The sequence below is a fragment of the Sinohyriopsis cumingii genome, unplaced genomic scaffold (genome assembly GCF_028554795.1).
Source record: "Sinohyriopsis cumingii isolate HCF-2022 unplaced genomic scaffold, ASM2855479v2 utg002917l, whole genome shotgun sequence".
Lineage (NCBI taxonomy): Eukaryota > Metazoa > Mollusca > Bivalvia > Unionida > Unionidae > Sinohyriopsis > Sinohyriopsis cumingii.
The window spans coordinates 535,212-554,551 of NW_028316337.1; the positions used below are offsets into that span (position 1 = coordinate 535,212).

At 38.9% G+C, this 19,340-nt stretch overlaps 1 protein-coding gene across 3 annotated transcripts in view; it reads right to left on the minus strand.

Annotated features, from left to right (window-relative positions):
* Window positions 1-19,340, minus strand: part of LOC149769965 (cyclic AMP-dependent transcription factor ATF-2-like) — a 65,960-nt gene that overhangs the window by 14,555 nt on the left and 32,065 nt on the right. For all 3 annotated transcript variants that reach the window (XM_089949614.1, XM_089949613.1, XM_089949615.1), the window contains 3 exons: window positions 15,236-15,602; window positions 14,526-14,713; window positions 4,406-4,468 (listed from right to left, as the gene is read on the minus strand). In XM_089949614.1, coding sequence (XP_089805740.1) covers window positions 4,406-4,468; window positions 14,526-14,713; window positions 15,236-15,602 — 618 coding nt within the window. The remainder of the gene's footprint in view (window positions 1-4,405; window positions 4,469-14,525; window positions 14,714-15,235; window positions 15,603-19,340) is intronic.

Here is a 19,340-nt window from a genome sequence, read left to right on the forward strand (position 1 = left end):
TGAATGATTCTGACAATGCAAAGTTAACGGAGAAAAAAATGAGCACATAATAAGATCATTTTTTATTGGACAACATGTCTAGATAACATTGGAAAAAACTGCTGGCATTCTGCATTAAAAACATGTGCACATGACAATATCTGTGGCACCTCTATCAAGTTAGTCTGGTTCAATGACCAACTCCACCAAATCTAATATGAAAAGCAGAGTCTGCACCAAACCTGAACAAGCTGATATCTGCATTTAACTGCTTGTTTGTATGTTTGTGATTTTTCCTATGATCCTATAAGACTAATTTAGTCATCATTTCTGTAAGACTTATGGTTGCACAAACCAATCACCTGCCAAGATAAATCATATTCAACATCAACAGGGTCAGACATAGACTAAGCCAATTAGTTATTAAAGTACATGTCTAAGATCTCTTACTTAAAACACTGTCGATAAAGCAAATGTCTATGATATCTTCCTTAAAACACTGTCGATAAAGTACATGTTTATGATCTCTTCTTTAAAACAATGTCGATAAAGTACAAATGTAGGGTCTCTACCTTAAAACACTGTCGATAAAGTACATGTTTATGATCTCTTCTTTAAAACAATGTCGATAAAGTACGAGTGTAGGGTCTCTTCCTTAAAACACTCTTGATAAGTACATGTAAGCAATCTCTTCATGGTTCTCACGCTTTTCTAACGATAAATTTCCAGGTCATTTCCAGGCTTTTTCCAGGATGAAATTAATTTTTCAAGGTTCACATATGACCATTTCTGAATGGAATTGAAGTAAAATTTGATTATAAAACATGCATTTTCTAAATCTAAAGATGTTTATTTTTCAAGACTCTCCAAAACATACAAGTCAGAAAAGATGATCATGTACAAAACCACAAAATGTATCACACGAAACAAGTTTGATTATATTCCTATAAATTGCATGTAAAGTCATTTCAATGTACAGAATAAAAATTCTAACTTTATTTTGCTGACCTGCATCATGCTGCTGAGTGGGAACAACATAATGAACATAAATTAGTTTTGTTTCTTTTCAAACCTTTAATTCTAAAGAATTCTATAGCAATATGTATGTATGTATGTATGTATGTATGTATGTATGTATGTTATAAAAAGTAAACATTTACTATTACAGTATTAAAAAATAAACGCAAATACTTAGAATCTTGTCTAGTAACGAAAAGAGTTTAACCCTGAATTTATCTGTGCCAATAAAACCCAAACAAGATTTTTCAAACAACTTAATCTCCTTAAAACGATCTGCTTAAAAATCGATCATTAAAATAAAATTCAAAAGGGTTGATTTCAGTTTTTACAAAAAAACTTCAAAATTATATACTGTTGTATAAACAAGGACTGAATTTCCTGTTAAATCAACTTGTCTTCTTGTAATTCATTAAACCAATCCCCAAACCTGTACCGATATAGAGGCTTGTATCGTTTTTAATATATAATACAAGGGACGACAATTTCTCATTTCAGCTCCGAGATTCAACAATATGGGCTACAAATTTGGCTTAAAACGAATAGCAGTCCGTTTTTGATCCGGGCTTCCTCCAATTATTTCCACCCCATTTTTCATATTTGGACATTTGGGTGTGAGTTAATTTCAATTTTATATCGAACGTTTTGAATTTGCTGCCACCATGCAGTAGTGACATATGGTAGTCACTTACCAGTGGGCCTAGACAATTTAAATGTATGTTATATCAACTTATATCTGTAGGAAATCGATAGGAAAATAATTTATTTTCTTCCAAATGGCAAGTATTATAAGGACTAGAAAAAAACCACGGCATAGATAAAACCTGACCCTGTACTCGCCATTTGCATTACTAGTCACATGACTTCACAATTCTCAAACGACGACATCGGAAGTCTAACTGTCACTTGATGTCAACAACAAACTCCTTTTTAATGTTGTTGTACAGAATTTCAATTATATTAAATGAAAATCTGATACTTTTTGATAAAACTAGCAATCTGTCCAGTCTGATTTATCAAGCAGAGAGCACATGTCAATATGGTAGTCACGCGATGCAACAAAACTCAAGAAGCTGTTTTTGGAATATATAAATATGGAAAATTTTGTGTTGTTTCATTTTTGTATTTTTATTAAAGCCAGTATACAACTTTCATTTAATATCATTTTTCTTCTTCCTCTGCAACATTTCAAAATGAGTTGTTGGATTTTTTTAACCAGGTCACATCAACGACGTAGTTTTTATCTTGTCCTTCAGCAAATTAAAGACATAATGATTACAATAGTCACAATATCTGAGAAAGTAGTTAATTTTCATATCGTTTTCATGCATGTATCACTTGACCTAACAACGTTTAAAGTTTGCTAGGCCACCAGGTAAGCAGCTACGCTTTGCCACCACCATGTTGGCCTCTTATGATGCTAGACTGGTTTTCATACCTTCCATGTAAGGAAAGATACGGATATCGAGCTGTCTTTGAAAATAAAAGTCTACTACTAGTCTAATCCACTGAGCATTTGGACTGACTCAGCACATATGTTTATTGCAGGCACCCAAATGATCTGTACTGCACCCTCTGAATATTCTGGTTAGAATTTGATAAATTTAACTCATGATCAGTTTAGTTATGACTCAATTATGTGATTGTTTTGGGTGTCAAGTGCTGGCAGAAAATTCCCCCATTTTAACCAACTTTCATCAATATTTGAGAAATTCAAAGACTTTTCACAATAGGGAAATTTTTTTATTATTTCTCCCAATATTTTCCTAATAGCATGGGAACCTTGTCTCATTCTTAAAACACTGTTGATGAAGTACATGTCTATCATCTCATTCTTAAAACACTGTCGATAAAGTACATGTCTATGATCTCTTCCTTAAAACACTGTCGATCAAGTTGTAGCATCAACACTTTCTGATGACCATGATGTTAGCACAATGGCCTAAGTGTGGTAGAAATTAACTCGGGTCTCCACTGTTTTGGAATATATCATCATTCTACATGTGAACCAAATACGTGATCAGCTGCACCCTTTTCTTGCGATTAGCATGCTGTTACAACATTTTACGTGTTCAGAGACAATCAAAGTCCATCAATGTGCAAAGATGCTAACTAAATTGAAAACAGTGGAATCACTCCTTTGTTTGAGCCTGCCATAAGAATAAACTAAATTCAACCAATATACTTTACTTAATCACCTGGTCTATCAATGCTGATTCAATCTGAATAGATAATTGTGTGTCACATGAAAATGTGAAAGATCAGACCTAATTATATATCGCTTTGAAAAAACGGGACTTTAACTCAACAATGTCAGGATTTATCTCTGTGTACCAAAAAACTTCTCTGATGTTGATTCAATGAAATTGTCTGAAAATGAGTCAAGTGTGAGGTTTGATAATCTGTGGTTATTGGTGCATATCCAAAGTGTTTCATTAGTAACTGTGCTTTGAGCAAGAGTTTTAAGATTTTTGAGAGTCACGCTGTTTATGTATGTGATCCGGATTTTTAACGTAGCTTTTAACAATTTTTCAGTCATATCGCTACGATGTCTGCAGTGTGGCAGCTTATAGTGATGTCTAGCACTCGGGCATCACGCCACAGACACGTTGCATGATGTCTCACCCAGTCACATTATCCTGACACCAGGCTGACCAGTCCTAACACTAACCTCTCAATGCTGAGCACCAAGCAAGGCAGCTGTTAGTACCATTTTTGAAGTCTTTGGTATGACTCAGCCGGGGTTCGAACCCACAACCTCCCACTTCTATGGCGGACGCTCTAACCACTAGGCCACCGGAACAGTCACACGTTGCTTATTGGGATCAAGCATGAACAGATACAAGGAGATGTGCTTTTGTAAGTATTTAAATTTTGTGACGACAGTTCCACTTGAATAAAGAGCAGATCTGAAGAAGTATTTAATCTAATTTTCATTTACAGTATCATTACCTTTTATATTTCCTTATTTCCCCTCTATCCTTATCTCACGACATATCCATTTAAGGTAGTGAGTAGAGATTACAGCTGCCAGACATAACAGAGATACATGTGCATTGAAATAATAAAAAATACTTTATACTTTTTTTCTTGAAGAGTTAAAATAAACAAATGTATGTCAAAACTACTATTTTATAACCAGCTTACATATATAATGTTGATTTATCAAATACTGATTTTTATAAAAGCAACACAGTAAAACAATTAGCGGGGGCTTACTTACTATATGTGGCTCATTTTTCATACGGTCTAAAAGTTTGTTGTTCAGGACAAAAACTACATTCAAGAAAATTGATACCCAACAAAGAATAGTGATAAAACAGTACCCAGTATGGTTAAATTTTCACTATATTGCATACTTGGGGCGAGAGAAAACTACAGAATTCATGTTCTTATGTAAAATATTCACCTATTTCTTTCCAAGAATTTCCTCCTTCTCTCTTCAGGGTCTTCGTCTCCTTTTGCTTGTTTCCTAGAAAGATATACACATGCTTATATGACAAAAGATGGCTTCCTAGAAACATATATATAATGATAAATTCGAAACTATTTTTTAAAGTACAAATCAAAAACTTAGGGATCATATCTTTTTTCTAAATTTTAATGAATCTCCTGTCTAGAAAAAACCATTTTAAGCATGGCATTATGCTGCCCCCCCCCCCCCCCCAAAAAACCTTGAAAGAACTGTCATGCTTATGAAACCAATTTTTGGAGTGCAATATACTATTACGCCATCAGAATACCTTAGAAGTATAACTTCAACATTTTGCAAATCCAGTCCTTCTAAGTTAATATGCAGCCTCAAAAAAAGCCTAAATATGTTTGCTGACATAGATCTGAGTCAGACAAGAGTGATCTCCCCTAAGATAGTTGAATTAGTGCTAAACTCCTTCGTTAGCTCAGTTACTACTGCAGCATAATGCATGCTCCTTCAGTAAGATGTAAATGAGTTGATGTAACTGCTAGTAGTATGTAACTGCATGGAAGTAACTACCTGTTAAGATGTAAATGGGGAGGTTGGGAGGGTGTATGTGTATTTTGATCAATGTAAGTAATTATCAAAGATATATTTTACTCCAAAAAGTGGTTCCTACTACTTACCTTATGAGATTAGGTAAAATATGTAGGGAGATAGGTCCCTGTACCCCAGAGAAGGGCCATCTCTGGTCCCCTACAGTATGTGGGGAGCTTCTGATTCTTAACTGATTCGGCCCCGATCCTGTCTGTAGGCATGATGAGGCTGTACCCTACTTCTGAGCTCTGCAGCATCAAGGTTATTTAAGATACACCAACGTGGGTGGTATTAAAAAAAAGCAGACAGATAATGCTCTAAAATGATACCAAATAATTTGGAAGTTCTAGCTGCACTACAAAATACAGAGGGAAAAACCTCATTTTCTGGACCTGTTTTTTTTTTCACGCAAAATTCGCTTGAGGTCGGAATGCGATTTTGTGTCCGATCTTTAGACCTTTTGGCCTCAGATCTAAGGCATACCAGTCTTAACTGCACATAGACAGGTGATTCTTTGCAAAAACTAGGATAAGGTGGGCATTTGGAATAAATTGCGGTCTCCATACGAAAATGATGGGTCCATTAAGCAAAAAAAAATAATAATAATAAAAAAAAAAACTCCAACTTTTACCCTTCTACTCAAGCGCAAGCAAAATAACCAATGGAAAATGATATTTCTAATACAATCAGGCATTAGTCTCATGGAAAATCGGTTGAAAGCCGATGTATTGTGATGTATTCAGAAATAGCCCCCCCAAATGTCTTTCGTACGCACATTTCAGGCAAAAACGACAAAAGCCTCTGGGGCTGAATGAGTTAATATGACTCTGCTGGTGTACTGACTCCATATGCACAGATGCAGTTATCGGGAAAACATGACATCCTGCAAATAAAGCTTAAGTTGTAGTGCCACATCACTAAGAAGCTGACAAACAACCTGGGAAGTAGTCTGTTCTGTTGCTGCTATGGGACTGAGCCTTGTGGAATCAAAGATATGTGGGTAAAAGCTTGAGAAAGTTCACTCTGACCTCCATCCCATGGCTTGCAAAATATCAGTTAGGGAACAGTTGTACTTGAATGCAATGTCAGTGTCATCTGCCCTAACCTCATGAGCCAAAATGTGCAATAATTTCATTTGATCTTGGGTTAATCTTCTATATGCAAAGTGAATAACTCATCTTATCCCAGCTGATAGAACCATCTTGGGTTAATCTTCTATATGCACAGTGAATAACTCATCTCAGCTGATAGAGCCATCTTGGGTTAATCTTCTATATGCAAAGTGAATAACCCATCTTATCCCAGCTGATAGAGCCATCTTGGGTTAATCTTCTATATGCAAAGTGAATAACTCATCTTATCCCAGCTGAGCAGCCTCTTGGGCTAATCTTCTATATGCAAAGTGAATAACTCATCTTATCCCAGCCGATAGAACCATCTAGGGTTAATCTTCTATATGCAAAGTGAATAACCCATCTTATCCCAGCTGATAGAGCCATCTTGGGTTAATCTTCTATATGCACAGTGAATAACCCATCTTATCCCAGCTGACAGAGCCATCTTGGGTTAATCTTCTATATGCAAAGTGAATAAACTCATCTTATCCCAGCTGATAGAGCCATCTTGGGTTAATCTTCTATATGCAAAGTGAATAAACTCATCTTATCCCAGCTGATAGAGCCATCTTGGGTTAATCTTCTATATGTAAAGTGAATAATCTATCTTATAGAACCTGAGCTGAGGTTCTGATCAAAAGTACAAAAAGATTAGATCTCCTTCTGCAAACAATTTCAGTTTGTTTTTGGTACTGTTTCAAAGCCCTCAATGAGCCCTGTATATAGCATGAGTAGGAAGCAGGTCTTGTATGAGAAATGAACTAACGATGATCTAGACAGTGGTTGAAATGGTGCCTTATTCGGCCAGGACAAAACCCATGGTAGAATCTATTTTTAGCAATGTGCCTGCTAGTGTGGAACAGTACCCTTTAATTGAGATGAGTACTAATGTCTTAACTTTTAAAAGTCAAAGGAGAAAGTTAGCTATTTAGGGTAGTGATGCCTATACTATTATCCTCACAGTTGAGATAAGTCTATCCTTCCCATCATACACTTTGAAACTAATGGGCCTTCTCACCTTAGCAATTTTCACCACCGCTTCATCGGAAAACTGCTTGCCCCTAAGAGTTGATTTGATGTGATCCAGACATGTCTGTTCAACAGATCCAAGTTTGGATGAAACTGCTGCCATTGAGGTTACATGAGCACGCAAAGAAAGTTTATGATTTTCCATGGAAATTCTAAGGCCTGATATAACACGTCATCTATCCCACCTGAATGAAACTATCAGGATACAACAACACTCGAATTCCCTGACGTTTTGCAAGAACTTTTGGATCAGATGTGCTGGATGATATGTGTGCATCCCAAATGAACCAATCCATGGAAAAGCACTGACTTCTCCAGTCAATTGATCACAACTGGAGATGAAAAGGTTGGGAGATTTGCATTCCACCCAGATGCAAATAGATCAACCAGTAGGTAATCCCAGCAAACTCTCTGATTGCTGACAAATGACCTATTTTTAGCTATAAAGCTTGGTTGTGTCAAGAGGACCACCGAACCGTCCGATCGGAACTGAAGTTAATTAGTGTCAATGGAAAGGACATGTAGCTTGCTCACCCAGCATGCTGAAGCTAAAGCTACCAGGAAATATGTCTTGTATAATTGTACCTTAGCAAAGTGTGGTTCAAAGGCTCAAATGTAAAACAAATGACAGATTCCATTTTGGAAACAGAGCATAGGATTTTGGTCAACTGAGATCAAAATTGGCAAAGAGATCTGATAGATCTTTATCATGCTCAACATTGCATCTACCATGTTGGCAGAATGTGTCTGTCATGCAGCAGAAGCCTTTGATAGTAACTGAGGTCAACTGTTTCTCCTCAATAAGCCAGGGAGACAATTTGGCCAGCTGAAGGATTGTGGCACTCAGAGGGACACAGCTAAGATCAGTCACAGTCCCTGAAAACACACCACTTTCCCTTTTAAGTCTTCAGAGTTGAGGCATTCCTGCTCTAGAGATTCTCTCCACAACTGAAAGTTGAAATTGTTTATCTTGCAAGGCTGTCCAGATAAAAGCCAAGCATGAAGAAGATGGTCCAGGCTGGGATGGAACACCCAAGACTGGTTGTTTAAGAATCTTCCAGGGCAGACCTATGGCTAGATCAAGTAGACAGTGATGAAGGACTTGTCCATCTGAGAGGGGTTTTCAGAATCATCTTGCATTTCTGACCCCATAACTTCTGGATTATTTTTGGTACCAAGAACATGAGAGTGTAGCCAAATGCCTACAACACCTTCCATTTGACTGACAGAACATTCATAGCCCATGCTTCAGGATCTGGAACTGGAGAGACAATGGTGGGCAACTTGTGTTTCTACCTTGACACAAAAAAGATTGATCATTGGATGCTGCCAAAGTGTGTTAGAATAAAAACCGATGGATGGAGAGACCATTCCATGTCAATGACTTGACCTATCCTGGATAGAGAGTGATGGCCAAGATGAAATGTTTCAATGACAGCAGTCATTTCTAAACGACCGATGCGGAGAGGCCGCTCTGCTGGCATCCATGTGCTGCCGACATTAGTGAAGTCCAGCAACTGGTGGGCACCGCAACCATAAGGACTGGCATTGGTACATACCACTGTTTCCAGTTGGGGCTTCTCCAGTGAGACTCCCATGGTCAGCCAACCTGATTGACACAGGAATGATTGTACCTTAGGCATGACCATGACTGTTTGATTGAGCGGACTTGAAAAGGTGTGCCATTGTGAAAGCAATGTCATATGTAAGGGGTGCATAAAAAGAGGGTCGAGCAAATTCAAGTCGGTAACCATACTGAATAATCCAATGAGTAGCAAGAACTCTCTCACTGAAATCCAAGTCCTTTTAGAAATGGACTCAATGAGATCATCACTCCTGATTACATGTACAAGAGGAAGCTGTACCAGGTTTGTGATAAGCTCCATACCTAAGGAGGTCAGACTTTTTCCAGTTCATTAGAAAGCTTAGATGATCTAAAATTGAGAGAATATTGTTTCTGCCTTGGAGTAGAATACAGCTTACCATATGATTCTGGGTGATGGCATCAAGGTTTCCATCATTGTAGATTGGAACAGGGTGACAACGCAAACCAAAACCTAGGTTAAAACCCAAGGGATGATGTTGAGGTCAAAGGTTGGACTCTGAACTGATAAAATGTACCTCCTAAAGAAAAATGGAGAAACTTCCATGATGTGGGGTGGATAGGAGCATGAAAATTTGTGTCTGACAGATTGAGACTGATGGCATATTTGGCTGGTGTGATAGAGAGACAGACTGATCTCACCATTTCCATTTGGAATTTCTGTGGCAGATTGTATTGGTTGAGGTGACTCAGTTCAATGATCATCTTTAACTTGGAATTCACCTACTGAATAAGGAACAGCATGGAATAAATGCCAGCAACTATAGTTTTTGCATACTCTCCATGACCTGTTTTTCAATGAGTGACTGAGTATTGTGGAAAGGCATCCTTCTCCCAATCTGATGGTACCTTCTGTGAAGAGAGGAGAGTAGAAGAGTGGAGGGGGTTGGATAAATGATATCCGAAGTCGCTTCAAAATGACCTTGATGACCCAATTGTTTTGAGGAAATAGGTTGATCAAGTGAGCCTAAAATTGCATGTAGGCTGTGGAGGGCAGTGTAGAGGGTAGGTCAATGTCTAGAGTTAGGAGGTGAGAAACTTGGTTTCTTACCGCCTCTGTATGTTTGCCTCCTAGCTTGGTTAGACTGTTGTCTCCTGGCATTGGATTGGGATCTATACTGCACATTTGAGTGGAAAGATTCTTTGTCTCTAGTACGCTTTATCGTCCACCAAAGTGGCACAGACTGATTGTTTCACAATGCCCATGTGTTTTTAGGGGCAAGTTGAAGGGGCAGTTCCTGAGCAGCATTTAGCCAGATTTCTTAAATTTTTCCTCCAAGAGTAAGGGTGACCCAAACAGGGTCATCCATGAAGTAAGTGTATGATGAGGCTCAAGCGATGTGGCCTCATACATTCATCACATCAGTTCTAAGTTGGCTGAAGCTGTCAAATCTTTGGCCATGGAATGGTGAGCTACCTGGTACTGACTCTAGTAATCCTGGCCATCAACTCCCAAGTGTGGTCATTGCCAGATTTTATCATAAGTCAAAAAATTGCCAATAAGGCCAAGTCGAACATTGAAGACATTGTGACTACGTTCCAGGATAGCTTTGACATGACATAGAACACATTTTTGTTAATATTATAAAACAGTGGAACAGACATGTGAACTGCTGCTGGATTTTTATCAAGAGGCAGGAGACCTGTACAAAAGGCATCTGCGTGACTTTTGTACCAGTGAGAGGAGAACATCACTGGTACTTGTCTTCCTGAAAAGAAAGCCTTAGAATACCCAAGGTCACCAATTCTAATTGACAGCTAGTCAATGCTCTCCTTAATTTTAGCCAATTGGAGAAGAAGCCAAAAGCATGGCATCTCTTCCCCCATTTAAAAATCTACTGATGCTTTAACTTTAAAGTCTTGAGTAGCAACAGGAGGTGGAGGGCATTCTGAAGTTGCCAACACCCTATAAATTTCCTCATGATACTAAATTCAGTCCATTCCATGGTCGGATAGGAGTACAGATGATCTGAAGGAGCTTCTACATATAGTGTGACCTCGCTATAACACGCTCCATTATAACATTGAGTCACACTGTATGCACTGTGTGTTAAGTCCTGATCTGGTTATGCAACTCTGAATAAGCTATACCAGGTGGCACTGATGACTCAATTCCATCATTCTTGAAAATGTCACTAATGTGATAAGCAGTCAACATATGCATGTTCGGCATTGCTGGCTGGTTTGTTTACCAAATGGTTGGTCTGGATACTGGCAATGTAGAATATGTACTGGCTATCATCGGTACTGGCCACTCCATGGGCCTGACTGGATGGACAGATTTCTCACTTAAGTCTCCGTCTTAGTAAGCGTATGTCACAGTGTATACAGCTCAATGGATGGATCTGTCACTAAGATCCCTGTAAATCCCAGTAGGCCTGACTGTTTTATAAAATAAAGTCCACATGCTAGAATGGCTGGATGGTCAGTGATGGCAAGACTGCATTACGAAATGGATCCAGTAGATTGGTACAAACCCCATGTGTCCAGACTTAGAGGCCCCAAAGGCTATGTTCAGATATGTGGAAGAACTTATGCAGAATGGCAGTCTAACATGGGGTGGGGGCACTCCTCCAATGAGCTGATAAAGGTTTGGAAGCAAGTGAGGGAAATGAAGGTATTAACAGGTCTGAAGTTTATAATTGTGTCATTAAATCCTAGACCAGATAATTCTGCAAGCGATGAACATGAGGTGTGGGCAGGTACCTAATATCCTGCACAGGACTTGCTGTGGAGATTGATTTTGGATGCATACCGAGGGTGTCAAGATGATCTTTCCTTGACTTAATCCATTTTTCCTTCCTTCTGGACTACAGTAACCCAAAATTACTCTGTCCACATCTTACACATGGTGCACAGCACATGCTAACCAATTCCTTGACATCAGTGGTCAATTTATAGCTCTTGGAAAGAGATGCATTCCTATCTGCTGCCATATTACTCAACACTAGTGACCAGGGCAAAGAATGGCACTGAAATGATTCCCATCTGATGAAACTGTTGCTCTACTGAAGTTAGAAAAACTATGCCTCAGACAGGAAAAAAGCAAGAAACAGTTTGAAATTCAGATGGAGTATACTTACTATGTATGAGAAAATTCCTCCAATCTGCTATGAATTGTGACAAGCGGCTTGTGACATTAGATATCTGCATGTTCTCTAAAAGGAATGGTAACTAGCACAAGTAGTAACTTAATTATGGATGGGATTTCATGCCAATCCCTATAACCAAGGGAAGATCACTTCAGTATGACTCCTAACTATGTGTACACCCAACTTGTAGCTTCTTTATAGCTAAAAGTTAACTTGACAGGGCTGAATTTGCAATGGTTGTTATCCTTCTCCTAAGGTGTTATGATCAGGTAATGCATTTGAAGAAAAAAAGCATAGTTTAACAGTAAATGTTTCTCCAATACTTACCTGATCACATTAACATTAGGTATAGAAGCCTGCTACCTCCAGAATCTAACCCTACCAAAAATGTAAGTTTATCTTTTCTGTCAATATCATATAAACAAACGCAATAACTATTGCCCATTACCTATCTTTGCCACTGCTAGGTGTCACCAATTTTAAGCTGACCTTGATTTTTTGTGGTGGTTCAGTTAGACTGTAATCTTTCTGTGCAGATCTATCACTAGCTCAAGTAGATCACAGATCCAGACTTGTCCAAGAATTATATTGCAGTTATGACCCCTTTTTTTCTGTATCAATGGGGGGGGGGAAGCAAAGACCATTAACCAATCCCAACTGAATTGACAGCACATCGATGACCCAAGTTTCTGGGTCCAGGGCAATTGAGACAAAGGTGGGCAGCTTGTGGTTCCACCTTTTTGCAAACAAGTCAATCACTGGATCCCCAAAAGCACAAACATCTGAATATGTGTTATGAACTCCATATGAATTCTGCTAGGAATATGTCTGATTTGCAAATCAATCTGAAGTTGGAAGCACCAACAATGAAACTGCCCAACCAGCAGAATCAGTCAGGTAATCTAGTGCCCTCGTTTAAGGAAATAGGTCACCACTAAAGAGTTATCCAACATAATCAGGACTGATTTCCCAAAGGTTGGTCATTTTAGAACTGAAATATGTTTACGATATCTTTAAATTCTAGAAAATTGATGTGAAGAGGTCATTCCTCTTGTCTCAATGTCTTTTGCTGACTGTATCAAAATCCAGCAGCATGTGGGTTCCCCAACCATACTTACTGGCATTTATCATTTTTAGTTGGAGTTTCTCCAGAGGAATTCCTTTTTTGAGCCAATAATTGTTACACCACAGACTAAGAAATAATTGTACCTTATTAGTGATACTGACCTTCTGGTCAAGTGGACTGGTAAAAGGGGTACCACTGAGCCAGTAAAGTCATTTGTGACTAGTAAATATGAAGGCAGCCCTGCAGAATCAGATCTGCTGCTGTATTGAGTAACCCAAGGAGTTGCAAGAACTCTCTTGCTGAAATCCACATCCTGTTGGAACAAGGGAGATGTACAAGGTAGAGACTGATTATAAACTCCATGTCCAGTTTGACAAAACACTGGAACGGGTGAAGGTTTGACTTTTCGCAGTTTACTAGAAAATCAAGATGATTCAAATGGTTACAAGACTGTCTTTGATGAGAATAGCAATTACCATGTTTTTTTATGGAACAGATTGTGTAGATATGCTGACATTGCTGTAGGGTACATCGAGCTTAAAAGGGTGACAAAGCAATATACAAGGCACAGAAGCTGATACTTAGACTTAAGGAAAGGACTTTAAAGTGGTCAATGTTGTCACCAAAAAATCTTTTACATTGCCAGGTGAATAGGGACATGAAAGTTGGCATCTGTGAAATCCAGACTTATTACATACTCATCCTAAATAAAGTCAGATAGACTGCACTGTCTCCAATTTTAACTTTGTTTGAATAATGAATTCGAAGAGCAAACTAATGTTTATTAATTAATTATTAATCCAAACAAATCCAGCATTTTAAATAGATGGCTTATATTTCACACAAAATTTTTTGATTCGATGGGAAGTTTATTTTATACTATGTTGTGTATTGAAGCAAAGCTTAAAAACTGGTGACGCCAACTGGTGGCAAGGGGAGGTAATGGGCAAGAGTTATTTTTCTTTGTATAAACAGAAAAGACAAATTCTTTGTTTTTAGTATTTATGGATTTGGAACGTAGCATGCTAATATTCCCAATGTTAATGGGACTGGGTAATGTATTCAAAGGAGAATTGTATGTTTGCCATGTACTTACAGTTAAGAAAAGATGCATTATAACCCAACATATATGAAGTCAAAATGACACAATCTTGAAAATGTAGCTCTATTCTTCGAAAAGAGATTAAAATCTCTCTTCCCTAACTGATCCTGTTCTCACATATGTTTACTATATTTAAACCACTTATTGGATAACTTTATCTCTGAAACCTGATAACATGTTGAAGCAAATATACACTAACAGTCCCACAGAATACCTTACATGGAAACAAATTACACATGCCACTAAAACTCTATTTAATAATATCTATCTTTTGCAATTTTTGACAATACCATATTTTTCAGTCCACTTCATAAATTAGCATTTAGATTGATAACATTGCCTGTTCGGCTTATACAATGTTATGCCATTATCAAGAGGTGTTATTACATGAGTGTAATAAACATATTAGATGCATTGATGAATCCAAATAACACACTAGTCATGTTAAAAAAACATTAATACACAAATACTTTCTGTAATAAATAAAGAATGAAAACTTATGAAACTAACGGGGATGATAATGTATTTGGAAAGCTGTCAGACAGACTCCCCTCTGGTGATGAGACAGTCATGTCTGACATTGGGCTTGGCACTGTAGACTGAGGCTCTTTCTTAAAATCCTGTACCATTTGAAGAATCTGTGCTATTTTTACACTGCTACCTGGCGTTGTCTGCTGCTGAATGGCTGCTTTCAATTTCTGAAGAGACATTTTAAAAACATTTTTTATGTTTAAGAAGATAAACTACATAACATTTTTGCAAATAACATTATTTCTCATCACTTTTTGTTTTAAAGTTTAGAAAAAATGAATTTTTTTTACCATTAGTAGTCAGGCTGAATGTGATGTGTAATGCTTTTGTTTTATTTCATTAATTACTGTGCCATAGTCACACACACCACCAAGGATCGTTGATAGAAACACTGCCATGTGAATGTTTATAAATCTGCTTGAGATTATTTTTGAGTCACAAAAACATACTTTCTATTATAAAATATTTAGTTTTGGTCCAAAAGATAGAATGCATCTCATAATTCTTAAACAGCTCATGTTGAAAAAACAGGTACACTCTTTATCATGGAAATATGGTCTTACCATTGGTCAGAGGGACAAGGAATAAAAAGTTTTCAAAGATTACTTTGGGGATACAAGATACAAATTTACTGTATTTCTGAAAAATCCAATACAATAAAATTTCATTAAAAAAAACAACTAATGTACCTGTTTGGTGAGAGACTGTGACCCTGATAATGGTGAAGTAGCAGGTGACTTAGAAGTGACTGGATGGGGCACGGTCTGAGTTTGCATCACAGGGGATACTGATGAAACCACAATGCTTCCTGGGGCTGGGATGGTCACAGGAGCAAAACTATGTAAAGGCAAAGAGTTTGTAAGATATGTTGGCTTAGGGAGTGAGGCTCCAAAAGAAGCAGTAACAGCTGGAGTTTGTGTGGTGTTTGGAATGTTGGTTGAGATGGTATTGGTTGCTAAGGCTGCTGTGGGAAACTGGACTGGTATAGTCTGACCATTTGGAAGTTGAAGCAGAACTTGCACTGAAAATGGCTGTTGTAACATAGCTGTTGTTTGTCTGAAAAATAAGAAAAAATATAAAATGCCATTGATTCATTAAATTTTCATGTAAATTAAACCAACAAACAGAATCCTGATAAATATATATTATAACATATTATCTGTAACAAAATTATGTAATATCAATGATTTTTGAGTTTTTGTTAAAAAAAGATATTTTTGTGGGTACATAAATTTGTGGTACTGCCTGTAGAAGGTATCTAATTTCATGATCTACAAATACCCAAAATTAAGAATGCGAATGAATACCATTTAGAGAAAGCTGGAATTAATTTGATTATTTACCTGACAAGCATGGGACTGAATCGACATGATGTTGATACAGTGGTTTGTCATAAAATCAGCGAAGTGTGAGCTTTAATTAGTTTATATATACACTGTGTTTCATTAATATTAGTGCTTCAAGCAATATTTATAGTATTTTACAGGCTCAATACTTATGGATGAATGGATGAATAGACAAATGCATGAAAATGTAAAAATATTTTTAATACTAAAACTAAAGAATTGTGAATAGTCAAATACACATCTAGATTACTTTTGTGTGTGTGTGTTTATATGTATATATATATATATATATATATATATATATATATATATATATATATATATATATATATATATATGTTGTATGTTGACTTCACTTGCAAAGATTTTGGAAGGGGGATGTCAACGTGTACTGCATGTATGCTGGTGGCTGATGAGCCCAATACATGACAGGCATGTCCGTCCACAGAGGTGGGTGCTGCTGATGGTTCCAGGTTATTTCTTTGGCATCACTGTTCCTCTAAGCCAGCCCATCTGTTTTGTTCAAAAGTGGCAGTGGCCCGGTTAGCTGTATGTCAGCAGCTTGTGATGTCCATTGGCAGTGATCGATGCCACAGGTGGTGAGGGTCTTTTTCAAGGAGTATTTATATCTCTTTTGAGGTGTCAGTGGACAGCTTACTAAACAGTACAATCTTTGGCAGGCGATGATCTTCCATCCTGGACGCATGCCCTGCCCAGTGTAGCTTTATCTTCATAAGTGTGGCCTCAATGCTGGTGATCCCTGCTTGTTTAAGGACTTCAGTGTTGGTGACACAGTCACTCCAGTGGATGTTCAGGATGGAGCGGAGGCAGTGATGATGGAAGCATTCAAGGAGGCATAGGTGGTGGCTGTAGGTGACCCAAGATTTGGCGCTATATAGGAGGTTGGTCAGTACAACAGCTCTGTAGGCGATGATCTTTGTATCTCGCTTGAGACTGGCGTTGTACCACACCCATTTATTGAGTCTGCCGAAGGTGCTGTTTGCCTTGGCCAGTTTGCTGTCTATTTCTTTGTTGATCTTGGCATCAGAGGATATCACACAGCCCAAGTATGGTCACTGAACATGCTTGGTGGCTGACACTCTTCCTTGGGAGCAGGTTCATGAAGAACCTGTTTTCTTTACGCTGACCTCAAGTCCAAAGAGCTGGCAAGCTTCTGCAAAGCAGGATGTTAGGCACTGTAAGGTGGTTCCTGTGTGGGCAACAAGGGTGGCAGCATCTTCAAAGAGAAGTTTTTGCAATAAGTTTTTCCAAAGTCTTGGTGTGGGTCTCAAGTGGTCTTAAGGTGAAGAGGATTCCATCAGTACGAAATCTGATATAGATGCCATCTTTGTCATTAAGGTCTTCTGTTGCTTTTTGGAGCATCATGCTGAAGAAGATTGAGAACAGTGTGAGGGCTAAAACGCAGCCCTGCTTCACATCATTTCCAGTGGGGAAGATCTGTGACAGGTCGTTATTGTTTCTGACCTGACCAAGCTGGTCTTCATATAAGTTGGATGACCATGGTAAGGAACTTTGGAGGACAGCAGAGCTTTTCAAGGACTTTCCATGGTCCAGTTATGCTCACTGTGTCAAATGCCTTCATCAGGTCCACAAATGTGATGTACAGTCCTTTGTTTCTTTCTCGACATTTCTCGTGGATCTGTCTCAGGGTAAACACCATGTCAGTTGTATGGTCTATTGGCTCTGAAGCCACACTGACTCTCTAGAGCATGTTCTTCTGCAATGGTGGGCACCAGTCTGTTCAGCAACTCTCTAGCAAGGATTCTGCCTGCAATGGAAAGCAGAGTTATCCCATGGTAGTTTGAGCAGTCAGACTTTTCCCCCTTGCTTTTGTACAAGGTGATGATGACTGCATCTCAGAGGTCTTGTGGAAGTTTCCCTTGCTCCCAGCAGCAAACAAAGAACTTGTGGAGTTTGGTATGCAAAGCTGGGCCTCCTCTCTTCCATATCTCTGGTTGGATACCATCTTTTCCTGTAGCCTTTCCAGTCTTCAGCTCTTCTATGGCTTTTACAGTCTCTTGCAGTGTGAGTGCCTCATCAAGTTCCATCTTTGGTGGCTGTTGTGGGATGCAATCAATAGCTGCCTCCTGGGCTGTATGGCTAGTGCTGAAGAGGGTGTGGAAGAGCTCTGACCAGCGGTTCAGGATAGATTCCCTGTCAGTGAGTAGCCCTTGGCCATCTGCACTCCATAAGGGGCTTTGTATTTGGAAGGAAGGACCATACACTGCTTTCAGTGCCTCACAGAACCCTTTGTAGTCACCAGTGGCTGTGTACAGCTGGGTTCTTTCTGCAAGCTTTGTCCACCATTCATTTTGTATGTCTCGGAGACTGCACTGGAGGGAGCTGCGGATAAGGCAGAAGGCTCTTTCTTCTGTGGATAGGATGGTTGAGTAAGGTGGGCTTGGTATGCTGATCTCATTTTAGCAAGCAGTTGTTGGATTTCTTGGTTGTTTTCATCAAAACAGTCTTTGTTTTCCTTAACGGTAAATCCAAGGATTTCTTATGAGGTTTGCAGAACGGCAGCCTTGATGTGATTCCACATATCTTCTGGAGGTAGATCTGGTGGAAAATTAGGTTCTTCAAGTCTGGACTGCAGGAAATCTTGAAAATCTGCCTTGACGTCTGCACACAAAAGTTTTTCGATCTGGAGCTTCCTTCTCAGGGTACCTCCTTGTTGTCTGGGCCTGGGTTTGAAGTGGAAGTCAAGCTTGCATTGGACAAGATGATAATCTGTTTGGCACTCTGCACTGGGCATGAATCTAGCATGAAGGACATCTTTAAGTCCCTCTGGCTTACTATGATGTAATCGATTAGGTGCCATTGTTTTGATACAGGATGAATCCAGGTCGTTTTCAGGCCGTCTTTCTGCTGCAATATGGTGTTTGTAATGGTGAGCTGTAATTCTGCACAAAATTCAAGAAGAAGCAGGCACCCATTGTCACTGCAGCCACCCATGCCATGTTTACCAAGAATGGCTTCTGAGTCTTGGCCCATTCTGGCATTGAAATTTCCGAGGATGATTATGTCACTCTCTGGGATGCTCTTTAGAAGTCTGCACAAGTCAGTGTATAATTTATCTTTTCCAGAGTGTTGGAGCATATATACGCCTTGTTTTTTTCTGTTATGTTTTGACCATGTTGGAAGATGGCTGTTGGCTGTGGCAGGCCAATTGGGGGAGGGGTAAGGAGCTTTGGTTAGGCCCCTTTTCTAGGCCCCTCTCCATGCAGAGCAAGCAGTGTTGTCCCTAGAAAAAGCTGCATGGTCACTCAGGATGCTGCCAGGTGATGGTGTCGTCTCCAGATCAACACTAGACAGCCAAAGGCCTGAGTCGCATGCATGTAGGATTGGGACAGTGGCTTCCAGTGACATCTTTCACCTGCCATTTTTGCCCCGTTCCCATCGCTGCAGGGCTTGATAGAGTCGAACA